The 15,819-nt window shown below is 43.7% G+C and overlaps 1 protein-coding gene and 1 long non-coding RNA gene across 4 annotated transcripts in view; one reads left to right on the top strand and one right to left on the bottom strand.

Annotated features, from left to right (window-relative positions):
* THSD4 (thrombospondin type 1 domain containing 4) overlaps positions 1-15,819 on the bottom strand; it is a 573,677-nt gene that overhangs the window by 203,500 nt on the left and 354,358 nt on the right. Inside the window, exon 1 of one of the 3 annotated variants that reach the window (XM_077881724.1) lies at positions 3,704-4,361. The exons of the other annotated variants lie outside the window; for them this stretch is intronic. Within the exon in view, the coding sequence (XP_077737850.1) occupies positions 3,704-3,775 (72 nt within the window). The 5' untranslated portion in view covers positions 3,776-4,361. Of the gene's footprint in view, positions 1-3,703; positions 4,362-15,819 lie in introns of those variants that run through there. 3 annotated transcript variants of the gene reach the window in all.
* LOC144303487 (uncharacterized) lies at positions 1,197-14,656 on the top strand. The gene is made up of 5 exons (XR_013370531.1): positions 1,197-1,584; positions 3,715-3,959; positions 7,982-8,037; positions 10,423-10,578; positions 11,455-14,656. It is a non-coding gene; the product is annotated as an uncharacterized LOC144303487 (long non-coding RNA).

Here is a 15,819-nt window from a genome sequence, read left to right as displayed (position 1 = left end):
TTTTTATTAGATTGTGTATTTTATTATTATTATTTTTTATTTTTCACCAGCTAAGACTTACTGTACACAATTTGAAAGGTACACAGGTGTATGGTGCAATGGAAGTCTCTCAACTGCCCTCCACTCCCTGCCACCCCCTTCCCTACCCTTTCCCATATATCCTTCCAGAGAGGATGGACAAGTACGTTCACGCCTTTTACACAGGGAGTAGCATTTTATACGTGTTGTTCTGCAACTTGCTCTTACCTAACAACATACCCTGGTGGTCATTTCCTATCAGCACATGCAGAACTACATCATTCATTTTGAACACCTGCTTAGTGTCCCTCATCGAGGGACACTTAGGTTTTTGCAACATCTAAATCTGAAAAATAGTTCAGAGGGCACTTCGCACATTGGGAATAGATGTACATGAATAAAGTATCAGAAATGGAAAAGTTGGGTCGAAGAGCCATTTATTATGTATTTTTGACGTAAAAATTGATTTTTTAAAGTTTTCATTTAAATTCCAGTCACAACACACAGTGCAGTATTAGTTTCAGGTGTACAATACAGTGATTCCACACTTCCATACAACACTGAGTGCTTGTTGCAACAAAAATTGAGATATTACTCACATACCATAAACTGTGTTTTTAAAAAAGATACGATCCAGTGCTTTTTAGTACAGTCACAAAAGACACCCTGTGCCTATCATATTTATTTTTAATTTTAATTTAAGTTTGATAGGTTTCTGCCAAATTGCTTCAAGATTAAGATAAACATCTTTTTGATCCACTTCTAGAACTGTTTCAGTTTCTAAGCTGCCTCTCCCCTCCTCCCCCATAACAGTATCCCATCGGTCTTCTCCTAGGAGGTAAGTCCAAATTCAGGGAAGGAAAGTGCACACTTAACTCCCACAGACCATTGGGCTGCATACTGCAGGGGAGCTGGATCCTGGCGTGTTTCACGCACTGGCGAAGGCACCAGAAGTCCAGCCTGACTTTACAGTCCTTTACATTCTTCAGGGGGTGCATGCAATCTCCACAAGTGAACACCACTGCTCTCCTAATTTTGACAAGGCCAAAGGCTTTCTGGTGACCTCAATGTTCTTACGAGGTCATGAGAACCTAATGCTCCTGCAACCGGAAAATCAAGGAAGGAACAGTCCTTCTCTATGTTTGCTCTCAAACCCGTACACCGACACCACGCCAACTTGTTTGCTCTCCAACCCATGCACCAACGCCATCCCAAGCTGTTTGTCCTTGGTTCACAGTTACAGGTGCCTAGGGCGCCAAATAAGGCGTGCTTGGAATAACACCCCCTCCTCCCACCACCTGCCGGCCCCTGCTTATCTGGAAGGACTTCACACCCTCGAAAACCCGACTCTGAGCTTCCACAGAGTTTGCTGCATGGCTTCCAGCCCCCTGCTGAGCCACAGCCAGCTAGCTAAGCGACGCGAGGTGCACAACGCTCTCTTCCCCCCCTCTTTCCCGTGTGTTTTTATGAACATCCAAAGGGAAGATAATTAAAACCTGCAAGGAAACCGGCTGGCAGCGAAAAAGAAAATCTTGGTGACTTGGGGACGACGCCACATGTTTATGGGTGAGTTTTGCAAGTAACAGGGCTATAAAAAAAGAGGCTCTTGTAAATAAATGCCACATTCTTCAAAGCTCTATATAAACTACATTCTTTTTAAGGAGGGAGGGGGAGCCACTAGCACACTCACGTTCCTTCCTCATCATTTCATTTCCAGCCAGGGGAAAGGAATCCTAATTGTACAATTTCCTAGGAGCGCAGTCGTCGTGGGGCCAAGGCTCTGCGGTGACGTGTGCACGCACATGTGCACACACTCGCACACTCAGACGCAGGAAAGCAAGAAAAGAGGGTAAGGCACGTGAGGGTCTGTATTTAGGGTAGCAGAGCAGAACAAAGGAGCAGGAGAGCGGGCATCTCGTCCCCTCTGCTGGCGTTTTCTGGCTACTTAGCACTCACACTTGAACCCAGAGGACAGGAGTGGTGCCTTCCTCTCCTGAGAGCCGAGTGCTGGCTGAACCGCATCAAGACCTGGTGAGCCGGTGTAGTCGCCTTTCATTTTTCATCCGCTTTGCTGATTGTAAAGAGAAACAGGGCCACTCGCCTCTCTGCATGTGACACCAGGCTTGAGGCACACGCATTCCAGAGTGGCCTTCCCCGGAGCCAGCTGTGCGCAGGTAACTGAAGCCTGCCCTTAGCCTTGCTGTTAATAAGAGTAATTGGCACGCCACTGAGGGGCTGCTGGAGCGCTGCAATTTGCTCTGCACGGGGGTCTCCCCATCCCATATGCGCACGCAGCGGTGATAGAAATATTTTCCATATGAGCTCTCCTCTCACATGCTTAAGTGCTCCAGGCTGAGTTAGGCTGGCCCATTTGTCATTACTCCACACAGTAAAAAATCAACAGGCAAGTTGCGAACCCCGGCTACAACTAGAGGGCAATGGTCTGCTTTCAGCCTTCCAGCATCACAAACCCATTCAGTTCCTCCAGTTCCCATTCAAGCCCCCGACCCCCCCGCCCCGGCCCCCTCCACAGGCCCGGAGAATATCTGCAGAGCGGGGGACACGGGTAACTAATGCGCTAAGAGCCTGAAACAAATGACCCGTTGCTGCGCGCCTCTGAGCCACATGCCTGGGTTGAACCCACATCGAGCCCTGCAGCCCGGCTTTGGGAGCGCTCTTGCTTCCACTTGCGGGGCAGGGAAAGTCATTACATTAAGCTCTCAGAGCTGGCTCCGTCCTGACAATGCTAACAAAAGGCAAAGCCGTGATGTGGCCCCTGGCCTCTTGAGGAGATAGACTTTTCAGTTGGCTTGAAAAGAGGAAGATGGATTCCTGGAAAGAGACTGTCCTTTTCATTCATTACTCTGGCATCAGTCTTTGGAGATCTTTCATCAGAATAACGAGTAAAAGGAGCGGATAAGGCAAATTTGTTGCAGCCTGTGCAGGTGAGGGTGGATACACCTAAGTGCTTACCTCTCCAGGCCACGGGGTATCCCCACCCTTTCCAATCTCTTTGCCTGCATCAAGGGCTGGCTCCCAGTGCATCTATGATGTTCAAAAACGTATCCAGCAAACATAGGAGCTAAACTCATTAAACTCATAAGAATAAATCATCCTGGCAGGCCTTAAACATGCCTCCCTGCCTTAATAGATCTGGGCATGTTCCTCACCCTGCCATGTATCACTAGCCCTCCCCAAACCTATGATACAAAGTTAAACACAGATTTTTTTCCAAGCACATCAAAGCGAAAGGGAGGAAACTGTGATGCAAAAGCGGTAAAGAAAAGCCATTTCCTCTAGCACGCATATCCCTTCTGCAACCCTGAAGAAAAATTCTCAAAAGGTAACAGTCCCTATCGGAATCTGACATGCACATTTTTTTTCCCCCTGCGACGGCCGAAGGAGAAACGTGCACGCTCCAGCATCTGTCACCAAGGCCATGCCCACTCCCCAGGGTGGCGACTGTACAGACAACCCCAGACTGAAAGTTTAGAAATTACGGGATTCTTCAGGAAGAAAAGAAGTCTTTCTGTAAGAAAAGGCAAAGCAAGCCTAAAAACGCAACATAAAGCATTCCTCTTTGCACACCATAAAAACCCGGTCCCTGATCCCTCCTGGTAGATAGAGAAGGAAATAGAGTGCTGACAAAAATACAACTTCTGACAAGATATTTTATTTGGCTTACCTCTCCCCCAGGTCTTGCTAACACTGCTGTTTGAACGTGGAGCAATGCTAATATCAGGTAGCTGACAAACATTATTACCCCAAGTTAGAACTACCCTAGAGGAGGACGCCGCTGCCAAGTGCTAACAGCTAGCAGATGCACTTGTGTCTCGGGCTTCCAGCCCCGGAGTTCCGCTAGGCACCGCGCTGGCTGCCTCTGCTCTCCCTCACTGTACTACCCGGAGCTCCGAGCTCAGCCTCTGCTCTGGAGAAAACTGGTAAGCTGATCTCTTCATGTAATAACTTCTCCCGGCTGGGGGAGGGGACAGGAGCCAGCTGGGAGCTGGGGGGCTGCCTTCAACAGAGAGCAGAAAGGGGAGGGACAGAAATGATCAATGTGGAGTTCTGCATCTGGTCTCATTCATGAAAAGGGCTCCAAGGAAAGCGCTCCGCAGGCAGGGGAAGACCCCTGCTTCATCAGGAGGCAGTGAAGCGCAGCAGGGTGAGCTCGGGGCTGGGAGCTGGGAGACCTGGGGCCTTCCCAGGCCAGGATCCGCTGCTGACAAGCTGCCTGCCTGGGTATGGTGCCAACCCATGGTCTTCTCGCTGGGACAGTCGAGGGTCAGATACCGCCTTCTGTGTTCCCGTTTGAGTTCTGACTTGAAGGCTGTAGGAATCTAGGCAGTCAGAGGCTGTGTTATGGAGCACAGCCTCAAAGGGGAAAGAAGTCACAAGGGTGCTGTGTTTATGCACTGACCATACAGGCATGAGTGGATGGGAACTGAAGGAGCCACTCTGTCCCCCTCCCACTGCCTCCCTGAGTCACTGGGCCTGATCAGGAGCTCGAGGAATTCCTGCAGATGATGTATAAATAGATGATAAGGTGGGAGCAAGTGAAGCCCAGGTCTTAGAGGGCACTGGCACAGTGCACTGAAAAGCAGGGTGGTTTTCAAGAAATACCTCTGGGTAGAATCAGTTGATCATCAACGTGGGGCTTAGGCACATAGGGAGCACAAGAGCAGGCTGGGGGGTGGGTCTTGCAAGAGCCTACAGTCTGTTTGAGATGTACCCTAAGTGGCCCTTCTTATATGAAGTAGCGGGGCTCACTGTATACAATGGATGGAGAACCCACCAAGTATTAGATTCTGCTTAGGATGGGCTCAGGAAAGCATTCTGAGGCCAAGGAGAGGAGGCCTGCATGATGCAGTGGAATGGCCTGGGCCCTGGAACCAGGGGGACGTCCAACCCCAGGTCTACCACTAACTCTCTGTGGGTCTGGGGGAGGGTACTTAACTCCAGTGAGCCCCAGCTGCCCCACCTGTGAAATGGGGAAAGGCCATCTGATGGTCTGGATGACCGTCAAGGAAGTCACCACGGCACAAAACTTGGCATAGTTCCTGACACACAGGAAGTCGGCTTTCTCTCTGATTTGAAATAAAAATCGACACTCAGTTCCAGAGAGGAAATTAATAAACACTTGAAAAGCCTCAGGTTGTGGGCATTCTTCTTGAATTAATTAGGAAGCCTTAAAGCAACCGTAGTTTGTAACCATCTCAGAATGTTTATTATCACCAGTCACGTGACAATTTACTAGTGGGGTGTTTTGGGGGGTGGGGTTGGGTGAAGGGACTTAAAATCCTTTTTTCCAAGGCTAGAAGAGACAGCAAGTTGGAGATAGTATCTCCAGTTAGAGAAAGGAAGGACAGTTTCTTCTCTTCCCCCTCCTCCGCTACTACCTCCTCCTTGTTCATTATTATTATTATTACTGTTTAGCCTTGGGTCTACCCCGCTAGCTGGCCAAAGGGACCCTGTCATCTCTCCAGAAATGCAGGCATTGTCTAAGAAAGCCGAAGTTCTCGAAATACCAGGAGGTCTTGTCCGGTCCAGAGTTTGGAAACTTTCTCTGTAAAGGGTCAGAAAGTAAATATCTTTGGTCTTGCAGACCCTATGGTTTCTGCGGCAACTATTCAACCCTGCTGTTGTTGCACACAAGCCACCAGAGGCAGAACATACCCTAAAGTGGGTCTGTGTTTCAAAAGACCTTTATTTACAGAAATAGGCAGCAGGCCAGATCGGGCTGTGGTTTGCCAGCCCCTGGTATAGACAACTTCCCAATCGTCCTTCAACCCACTGCAATCTGACTTTTGACCTCTGCTCTCCTATAAGGGCTCTGAAATGTCTCTGATGACCCCTATGTCATAAAATGCAGAGGCCAACTCGAGGGGCTTATCTTGTTTGACTTCTCGGCAGCATTAACCACATCCTCGATTTTTTAATATTATGGTAAAATACGCACATCATAAAATTTTACCAACTTCAAAATTTTTAAGTGACATTAAGTACATCCAGAGTTATACAACCATCACCACCACTCATTTCCAGATCTCTTCCATCATCTCAAGCAGAAAGTCTGCATTCATTAAGCATTAACTACCCGCTTCTCCCTGCCCCCAACCACTGGTCCTCTCTGCGACTTTCCATCTCTATGCATTTGCTTACTCTACGTTCCTTATCGTACAATATCTGTCCTTTACTGTCTGACTCATTCCACTTAGCATAATGTTTTCAGGGTTCATTCATGTCAGTACTTCCCCTCTTCCAGGCTGAGTAATATTCCATTGTGTGTGTTTACTACATTTTGTTTATCCATTCATTTCTTGATGAACACATGGAGTGGTTCCACTTTTTGGCTCTTGCGAATAATGCTGCTATGAACATGGGTGTGCAAGGACCTGTGTGAGTCCCTGCCTTTCGTTCTTTGGGGGCATATACCAAGGAGGGGAATTGCTGTATCATATGGTAATTCTATGTTTGCCTCTTTGAGGAACACCCAGCTGTTTCCCACAATGGGTGTATCATATTACATTCCCACCAGCAGTGCATGAAAGTTCCAATTTCTCTATATCCTTTCTAATGCTTATAATTTTCCACTTTTTTGCTAATAGCCATCTTAAGCGGTATGAAGTACATGTGCTCCTTTTTGAACCACTCTCTTTCCTTCGCTTCCAGGCCACCACTCTCTCTCTTTCCTTTGCCTCCAATTAGCCAACATTCTTTGAACACCAAGAGCCCAGCATTATTCTAGGAACTTTACATACCGTATGTCACATAATCCTGACAACAGCCTTATTAGATTAAATAGCTTGTTCTATGTCACACAACAGGTAGGTGGCAGAGCCAATATTCTGGCCCTGGCAGCCTGCTTCTAGGACCTAGCTCTTAATGACTACATTGTGCTGTCACCACTTCTCTGGACATGCTCCAGTCCCCTTGCTACCTCCTGGGCCTATCCCCTAAATGGTTGTACTCTATGCCCTCTCCTCTCCTTGGGTCACGTCACCCTCTCACTGGCCTAAATGAAAGGCCATGGCTCTTTACATGCCAATGGGTCCCCACAGCAGTCTACGGCCAGGTCTCCCCTCCCCAACCTGCCAGCCCATATATCCAGTGGCCTAATGCATACTTGATCTCTCAAATGTACTCCAAATTCAACAAGTCTAAGACTAAACTGTTTCCCTGACACATGATCTTCCTGTTATCTCCATCTCAGTGAATGACATCATTACCCATCTAATTCCCAGAGGTTGCAAACTGTGTGTTATCTTGAGCCCCCCTACTGCCTCACTTGCTTATCTAAGCCATCACCTGGTCTGATTGAGTTTTCATCTAGAGATTTCTCCAACCTGCCCATGGCCTCAGACTCCTGTTGCCCCTGCTCCCCATCCAGGCCTCCATCATCTGTTCTTGACTTTTTGTAGCACGACCCTGTTCTTTTTCTTTTTAAAAAAGATTTTAATTATTTATTCATGAGAGTCACAGGGAGAGAGGCAGAGACACAGGCAGAGGGAGAAGCAGGCTCCCTGTGGGGAGCCTGATGTGGGGCTCCATCCCTGGACCCGGGATCATGCCCTGAGCCAAAGGCAGACACTCAACCACTGAGCCCCAGGTGTCCCTGTCACACAACCTCGTAAGCTGTTGCTCTGGTCTTTCCCCTTGCAGCCTTCTTCCTCCCTGCAACCACTGGCATTCTTCTGAAATGTGAATCTAATCAGGTCACTCCTCTGATTTTTTTTAAACTTTTTATTTTGAAATAATTTTATATTTATTATTAGAGTAGTTGCAAAGAAGGCCCAAAATGTCATGGTTTATCTTCACCCGGCTCCTAATGAATGTTAACATCTTAGATAGCTATGGTACATTTATGCAGACTAGGACACTAACACTGGTCCAATATTAACTAACATAAGGGCTTTACTCATATTTTCCCAGTTTTCCCCCAAATGTCCTTTTTCTGTTGCAGGACCCAATCCAGGATGCCACGCTGCATTGAGTCAACATGTCTCCTTAGTCTAGGAGGTAACAGTTTTTCACCCTTTGTTCTTTATGACCTTGATACTTTTGAAGAGCTGGTCAGGAATTTCGTGGAATGTCCCTCAGTTTGGTTTTACTTGGTGTTTTCTCATGATTAGACTGAAGTTATGGGTTTGGGGGGGGAAGAATACTGTACAGATGAAGTACCCTTCTCATCGTATTGTCAGGGGTCCCCTATATGAACATGATATTACGGTGATGTTAACCTTGATCACTGGGTTAACATCACCCCAGTGTCTGCCAGGGTTACTCACTGTGAAGTTATTATTTTTCCTTTTCTATACCCTATTCATTAGAAGTGAGTCACTAAGTCCAGTGGAATTAAACTCTACTTCCTAGAGGGCAGTATCAAAGCACATTTGGACAGATGTTAAAACCATCACAATAATTAATATATATTTTGGGAGAGATAAACTGTGAGGCTATGCAAATATCCCATTTCTTGAAGTTTTGCCCACCAATTTAAATATTCATCAGTAGGGGCACTTGGGTGGCTCAGTCGGTTAAGCATGTGCCTCATCAGCTCAGCTCATGATCTCGGGGTCCTGGGATGGAGCCTGGCATTGGGCTCCCTGTTTAGTAGGGAGCTTCTCCTTCTTACTCTGCCCCTCCCCCTGGCTTTGGTGCTCTATAGCTTTCAAATAAACAAAATCTTAAAAAAAAAATAAAGTATTCATCAGTAGCTCTTACCTGCAGCTATTATTATTGTAATGTTTTGCATGGTGATTTTATGTTTCCCTCATGCCTTCTACAGATCTATTAATCAGAATTCATCATTTTGGAAGATTTGTTCCTCCTCCCAACATTATTTATTAATTCAATCATTTATTTATTCTTCCCTGCTTCTTAAAATCTTTTGATGGCTCAAGGAAGAAATCCAAGCTCCTTAATATGACACTTACAAGACTGCTTGCAACTTGGTCTCTTCCTGCCCTTCCAGTCTCCATACCCTCTCTTCTGTTCACCCACACTCCACTCTCCAGACATTTCGACATAAAAGAAATTTTCCTTAACTGCCACGAGGCCTTGTGCCCTGGGTCTTTGTGCTTCATGCTTGCCCCTTTCTCTAGAATGTCATTCCCCATCCTCACTGGGTTAGCTCCATCACTCTTTGTCTCCTTGAAAACTCAGCTCAAATTGTTTGTAAGCTCCAAATACTGGAAACCACTTAAATGTTCATCAGTAAAGACTGAATGAGTAATTTGCGACGTCCATAAGATTGGCTACTCTATAGCAATAAAATAACTAAAGAAAGAAAGAAAAAAAATGAGTTTGCTTCCTAGGTAATGATATGAAGCATCTCCATGATCAATTATTAAGCAAGAAAAGTAGGATGCACAATGATGTGATTATTGTCCTATTATTTGCACATGTATGTTTACAATTGCTCATACACATATCTATTCTCTGTGGAAGAACACACTAGGGACTAGCAAAAATTAGCTGCTTCCAGGGAGGGGAAGTCAGCAGCTTCAGGGCAGAAATGGGAGGGAAACTGGTTACAATATAGTCATTTAGTCACGTGTGACTATCCAGCACTTGAAATGTGGCTGTTCCAAATTGTGACATATTATATTTTTTATAAAGAATTTACTTATTTATTTAAGAGACAGAGTGGGAGGGAAAGAGAGCACAAGCTGGGGGAGTGGCAGGGGGAGAGGGAGAAGCAGACAGGGAGCCTGCCTCAGGGCTTGATGCCAGGACCCTGAGATCATAACTTGAGCCAAAGGCAGCTGCTTAACCAACTGAGCCACCGAGATGTCGGTGTGACAACAATTGACAACAATTGTGATGTGTTACACGTAAAATATACTTTGTACCCATTCAAAGACGGTGCAAAAGAAGAATGTCAATTATCTCATTATTAGTTTTTGCCTGATTAGATGATGAAAAGACAATTTTATATATATTGGATTAGGTAAAATATAGTATTAAAATTAATTTTACTTGTTTTACTTCTAAAAATGTGGCTACTAGGAAGATTTTTAAATTACATCGTATCTTCTCTTGGATAGCATTTCTATAACCTTTTCACACTTACTGAATTGTCAAACATGTGAATGAACTCCTAGTCCAAAAGTAAATAAAAATGAAGTAACTGTAATAATCACAGATAATGATATAAATAAGTAAATGCACAAATCCCCCTCCCCCAATGATCTGCTCAAATGTCACCTTTTCTGGGAGTTCTGCTTTGCTGGGCTCCCTGCCAAGCTGAGGGCAGCGCCCCTGGCCTTTGTCCTCTAGCATCTTCTGATAACCTTCAACACTATATTTGTCCTAATGCACATAATTGTTATCTAATGTATCTGCCTTCCTCAACAGAGCAAGGCCTTGATGACAGGAGATGTGTCTTTTTGTGTTCCCTAGACGCTGCACACAGCCAGCCTTATTCAGTCTGCTGAATAGGGAATGGATACAAAGGACGGTCCAATGGGAAACTCTCAGCTTGTGACAGGAGGCCTTCCGATGGTGCGTCTTAGAAACGCATCAGAGAGGAAAATGAAAAGGAGAAATTCTCAGAAGGTATATCCCTCAAGGAAACACAGATAATTTCCAACCTAACTTTTGGGTGACCTAGATAGGGAGAATATAAGTGAATGGAGGACACCTAAGTATCAAAAAAGCAGGAAACAAATGTTTTCCTAAAGCCACACATTTCAGGTAAAGTATAATCATGTGCTTCCGTCTTAATAACAACAACAAAAGAGTAAACCCATAGCAAATGGCACCTCTAAGGCTATTTTATTTCCCTTAAAAAAATGTCTGGCTTTTTATGGAGGAAGAAGTGAGATGCAGGCCCCTCCACAGACTCTCCACAGAGGTATATGGTGAAGCTGTTAAAACTATCTTTATTTCCATAAATATGCTTACATTGTGTGGAATAGGTGGGAAAAGTCTCTGTCAAGAAGTTACCTATGGGTCTGGGAGCAGGAGCAGGTGTTAGTAATGAACTCTCCCCTTTGTGTGGACCAAGGAGCCATTAACTAGCCAAGGGAGTGGGAAATGAGGAAAGCCAAGAGGAGTTTCTGGTCTCACTGCCCTTGAACATCAGGAAAGTCATGAAAGCCTACAGCAAAGGGAGGCACCGCATCTTGTCCTTTCTCTGGTTTCTCCCTGCAAGGGGCCAAAGCCTGGCTGCATAGGCACCTGTCACCAACAGGGCAGCTGTGCATTTAGGCTGAGCACCCTCTGGGTCGCTGAAAGGAGGGCTATGTTCCCTGCATCGGCTTTGAAGTAGTGCCAGGAACTGGGCCAGAGACTGTCAGCGAGGTGCTCACAAAAAGCCCCCAGGGCAGGCTCATCTGAAGTCTGAGAGCACACTGGGGAGTTAATTCAGAGAAGGCATCAGGACCATTCTCATGTTGACCGTATTTTTTATTTCATGTCTTCACTCCACAGCAGAAGTTCTCAAATCTCGAGGTCCTGGGATCAGTATCATCAAAGAACTTATGAGAAGTGCAAATACTTACCGAATTGGTAGCAGCTGCAGGGGCCTGGATCTGTGCTGTAAAAAGCCCTACAGATTGCCACTAAAGTTTGAGACTGCTCCAAGCAGCAGTTCTCTGTCTAGTAACCCTTAATTCAAATTGTATAACTTAAAAATATTATTTTATAAAAACATGTTTCCTTAGCAAATGCAACTATTAGATATTAAAACACAGTCTAGAGCTGTAATAGTTAAAACAGTGGCAAATACTTCCAGAGCAGGAAACAAAGATTATTTCCAAAACCAAACATGGAAAGGATTTAATGCACAGCCAACAAGTTGTTTCAAGTCAGCAGGGAAAGGATGACAAAGGCTGAGAATACTGCTAACCATTTGGCAAGCAAATAAAGGTGTTTTCCTGGTTTATAGCATATGTCAAAAATAAATGGCAGGTATATTCAGGATTTTAATGCAAACAATAGAAGTATAAAAATCAATGCAAGAAAATGGGCCAACATTTCTATATGCTCAGAGCCAGGAAGGACGTTTAAGCATGGCTATGGCAAGTGAAGAAATCATAAAGGAAAGGATTTATACACATTTTTAGGATCATGTAAATTAAAAATAGCGTAAGTGAAGTTAAAAGTCAAAGACACAGTAGAAAATGTATTGATCTTGTTTACTTGCTAAGATATTAGTACCTCATTCCTATCCTTATAGACCTTACTGGAAGGTGCAGGAGGCCAACATGAATGATATCCAAAATGTAAATCTGAAATTGCAACATAGAAAAGGGCTGAAGAGGAAAGATGTGTGGGGAGCTAGAGGCCTGTCCTCATTAGGCAAAAGTGGGAAAAAATGGAGTAGGTAGGAAAAGTCTCAAAAAATCCTATTCCATTTTTTGATGCAAAGCAAACCCACAATAAAACCAATTGCAATAGCAGCAAATGGCTTTCATGAGGACCTGAGCAGAAGCAGGTGCGTGTGGGTGGAGAGAGTAAGCAAGTGGGGGCACCCAACAGGATTAGGCTGAAGGCCAAGAGGGGGCCGTGACAAAGAGTTTTGTCCTTTTCTTATTGAGAATCAATTTGAAGGACAAGAGGCAGCAGATACATGATTAGATTTGCAATTTGAAAGGTCACTCTGTCACGGAGAAATGAGTGAAGAGGGGCAAGATTGGAAGCTGGGAGACCAGGTATAAGAGTAAGGCTGTGGGCCGGATGAATAGGAAGATGATGGAAAGAAGTGAATAATTTCAATGACAATTTACAATACATATAATGGAAAAGGGTTTATGCCCATCATATATTTAAAAAAAAACCCCATATGTCAGATAAAGATTATTTTAATAGTGAAAGGCTGGAAGCACTGTAAATACACAATGGTATATTCAAAAAGTGAAATTTTATCCAATCATTTAAAATGACCATGTCATATATTAGTGGATATGGACACATTTTAATATTATATTGTTTTAAGAGGAAATATACCACAAAATGGAAGGAGAATCTTTTCAGCAAATGGTGCTGGGATAACTGGATACCCACATGCAAAATAATGAAGTTGGACCCTCACCTAACATCAGGCACAAAAATTAATTCAAAATGGATCACAGATTGTGGTAGGCAGAATGATGAATATATTACGCTACATGGCAAAGGGGAGTTAAGAGAGCAGAGGGAATTAAGGTGGCTAATCAGGTGGTTTTAAAAGAGGGAGAGTATCAGGATACTCGGTGGGTCCAGTGTAATCCCAAGGGTCTTGAAATGTGGAAGGGTGAGAAAGAAGAGGAAGTTGGAGTGATTCGATATGAGAAGAACTCAGTGTGCCATTGCTGGCTTGGAAGATGAAAGGGAGCTGTGAGCCAAAAGAGGTGGGCAGCTCTAGAACATGGAAGAGACAAGAAGGCAGGCATTCTTCCCTACAGACTCCACAAGGAATGCAGCCTTATTGACATTTTGATTTTAGCCTAGTGAAACCCATTTCAGACTTTTGACTTCCAGAGCTGTAAGAAAATCAGTTTGTGTTAGGTTACTGACCCAGATAACTAAGTGGGAGCTAAAACTATAAAATCCTTAGAAGAAAACATCAGAGTAATTTAATGACCTTGGGTCATGATGGTTTCCTAGATATGACACCAAAAGCACAAGCGTCAAAGGGAAAAAAAATGGGACTTCATCAAAATTGAAGACTACCATCCTGCTAGTGATATCATCAAGAAAATGAAAAGACAACCCACAAAATAGGAGAAAATATTCACAAATCATGTCTGTTAAAGGACTTGTATCCAGAATATATACAAAATTCTTACAAAGTAATAATAAAAAGATTATCCAGTTAAAAATAGGCAAAGGACTTGAATACACATTTCTCCAAAGAGGATACACAAATGACCAATAAGCACATGAAAAGATGCTCGACATCATTAGTCGTTAGGGAAATGAAAATCGAAACCACAATAAAACCGTTTCATATCCACTAATCAAAAATACAGATAATAAAAGATATTGGTGAGAATATGCAGAACTTGGAATCCTCAAGCACTACTGGTCGTAATGTAAAATGGGGCAGCCACTGTGGACAACGGTTGGGCACCTGCAACATAAAGTTTAATGTTAAGTACCACGTGACCCAGAGATTCTGATCCTATGTATAGATCTAAGAAAAATAAAAACATAGGCCTACACATGAACTTGAACATGGATGTTCATAGCAGCAATACTAGTAACAGCCAAAAAGTGGAAACAACTGAAGTGCCCATCACATGATGCATGGGTAAATAAATTGTGGTACACCCATACAATGGAATATTATTTGGCAATGAAGAGAAATCATGGCCCTTGAAAATATTATGCTCAGTGAAAGAAAGTCACAAAAGACTACTTACTAAAGACCACTTATTATCCACATAAATGAAATGTCCTGGAGATGCAAATTTATAGAGACAGAGAGTAGAATGGTAGTTTCCTAGGTCCGAGAAGCGTGATGAGGTTTGGGGAGGGCCTATGAATGGGTACAGGATTTCTCTTTAGAGGGATGAAAAATCTCTGAAAATTAGATTGTGGCAATGGCTGCATTAACTCTGAATATACTAAAAATATGGTATTGTACACTTTTAATGGGTGAATGGTATATGTGAAATTATTTCTTAATAAAGTTGCTTTTTAAAAAGTAGGCCAGGGTGCCTGGGTACTGGGTGGCTCAATTGGTTAAGCATCTGACTCTTGGTTTTAGCTCAGTTCATGATCTCAGAGTTGTGAGATTGAGGCCCATGTCCAGGCTCCATGCTCAGTGTGGAGTCTGCTTGTCCTGCTCCCTTTGCTCCTCCTCATGCTCTCTATCTCGCTCTCTCCCACCCTCTCTCTCTCTCAAATAAATAAATAAAATCTTAAAATTTTTTTAAATAAAAAAATAAAAACTAGGTCATTACTCAGCCATCAAAAGAAAGAAATCTTGGGACACCTTGGTGGCTCAGCAGTTGAGTGTCTGCCTTTGGCTCAGGTCGTGATCCCGGGGGTGCCGGGATGGAGTCTCACATCAGGCTCCTCGCAGGGAGCCTGCTTCTCCCTCTGCCTGTGTCTCTGCCTCTTTCTGTGTGTCTCTCATGAATAAATAAATAAAATCTTTTAAAAAAGTAAAAGAATGAAATCTTCCATTTGCAATGATGTGGATGGAAAGAAAAATACCATATGATTTCATTCATATGTGGAATTTAAGAAGCAAATGAACAGAAGGGAAGGGAAGGAAATATAGAAGTAAGATGAAAACAGAAAGGGAGACCAATCATAAGAGACTCTTAACTCTAGGAAACAAACAGGGTTGCTGGAGGGGAAGCGGGTGAGGGATGGGGTAACTGGGTGATGGGCATTAAGGAGGGCATGTGATGTAATGAGCCTGAAGTGTTATATGCAACTGATGAATCACTAAATTCTACACCTGAAACTAATAATACACTATATGTTAACCAGAATTAAAAAAGAAGTAGGCCATAATATGACATCCTTAATATAATTCTATTTTGGGTTAAACAGGGTGATTTATCACATTCTGTTTCTTAAAATTTTAGTTATGCTTAAGAAAATTGGGTTATCCTTTTTCTACCATGAGCAGCAGAAAAAGAAATACAGTAAGAAAACCAAAATTATTTTCCTTTGGAAGAAATGGTGAATATAACAATAAAAACAAGAAAGCCCGTGAACAGTCAAGCTCACAAATGAAGATACACAAATACAGTATGAAAATGGAATGGGAACAACAATTCATCATCAGTGGTAAACCAAGAATTACAAAACCAAATAACCTGATGCCAGGTTCACACAATACCCTGGGAAATAACT

The sequence above is a fragment of the Canis aureus genome, chromosome 32, assembly GCF_053574225.1.
Source record: "Canis aureus isolate CA01 chromosome 32, VMU_Caureus_v.1.0, whole genome shotgun sequence".
Classification (NCBI taxonomy): domain Eukaryota; kingdom Metazoa; phylum Chordata; class Mammalia; order Carnivora; family Canidae; genus Canis; species Canis aureus.
This window is presented reverse-complemented; position numbering and strand designations above follow the sequence as displayed.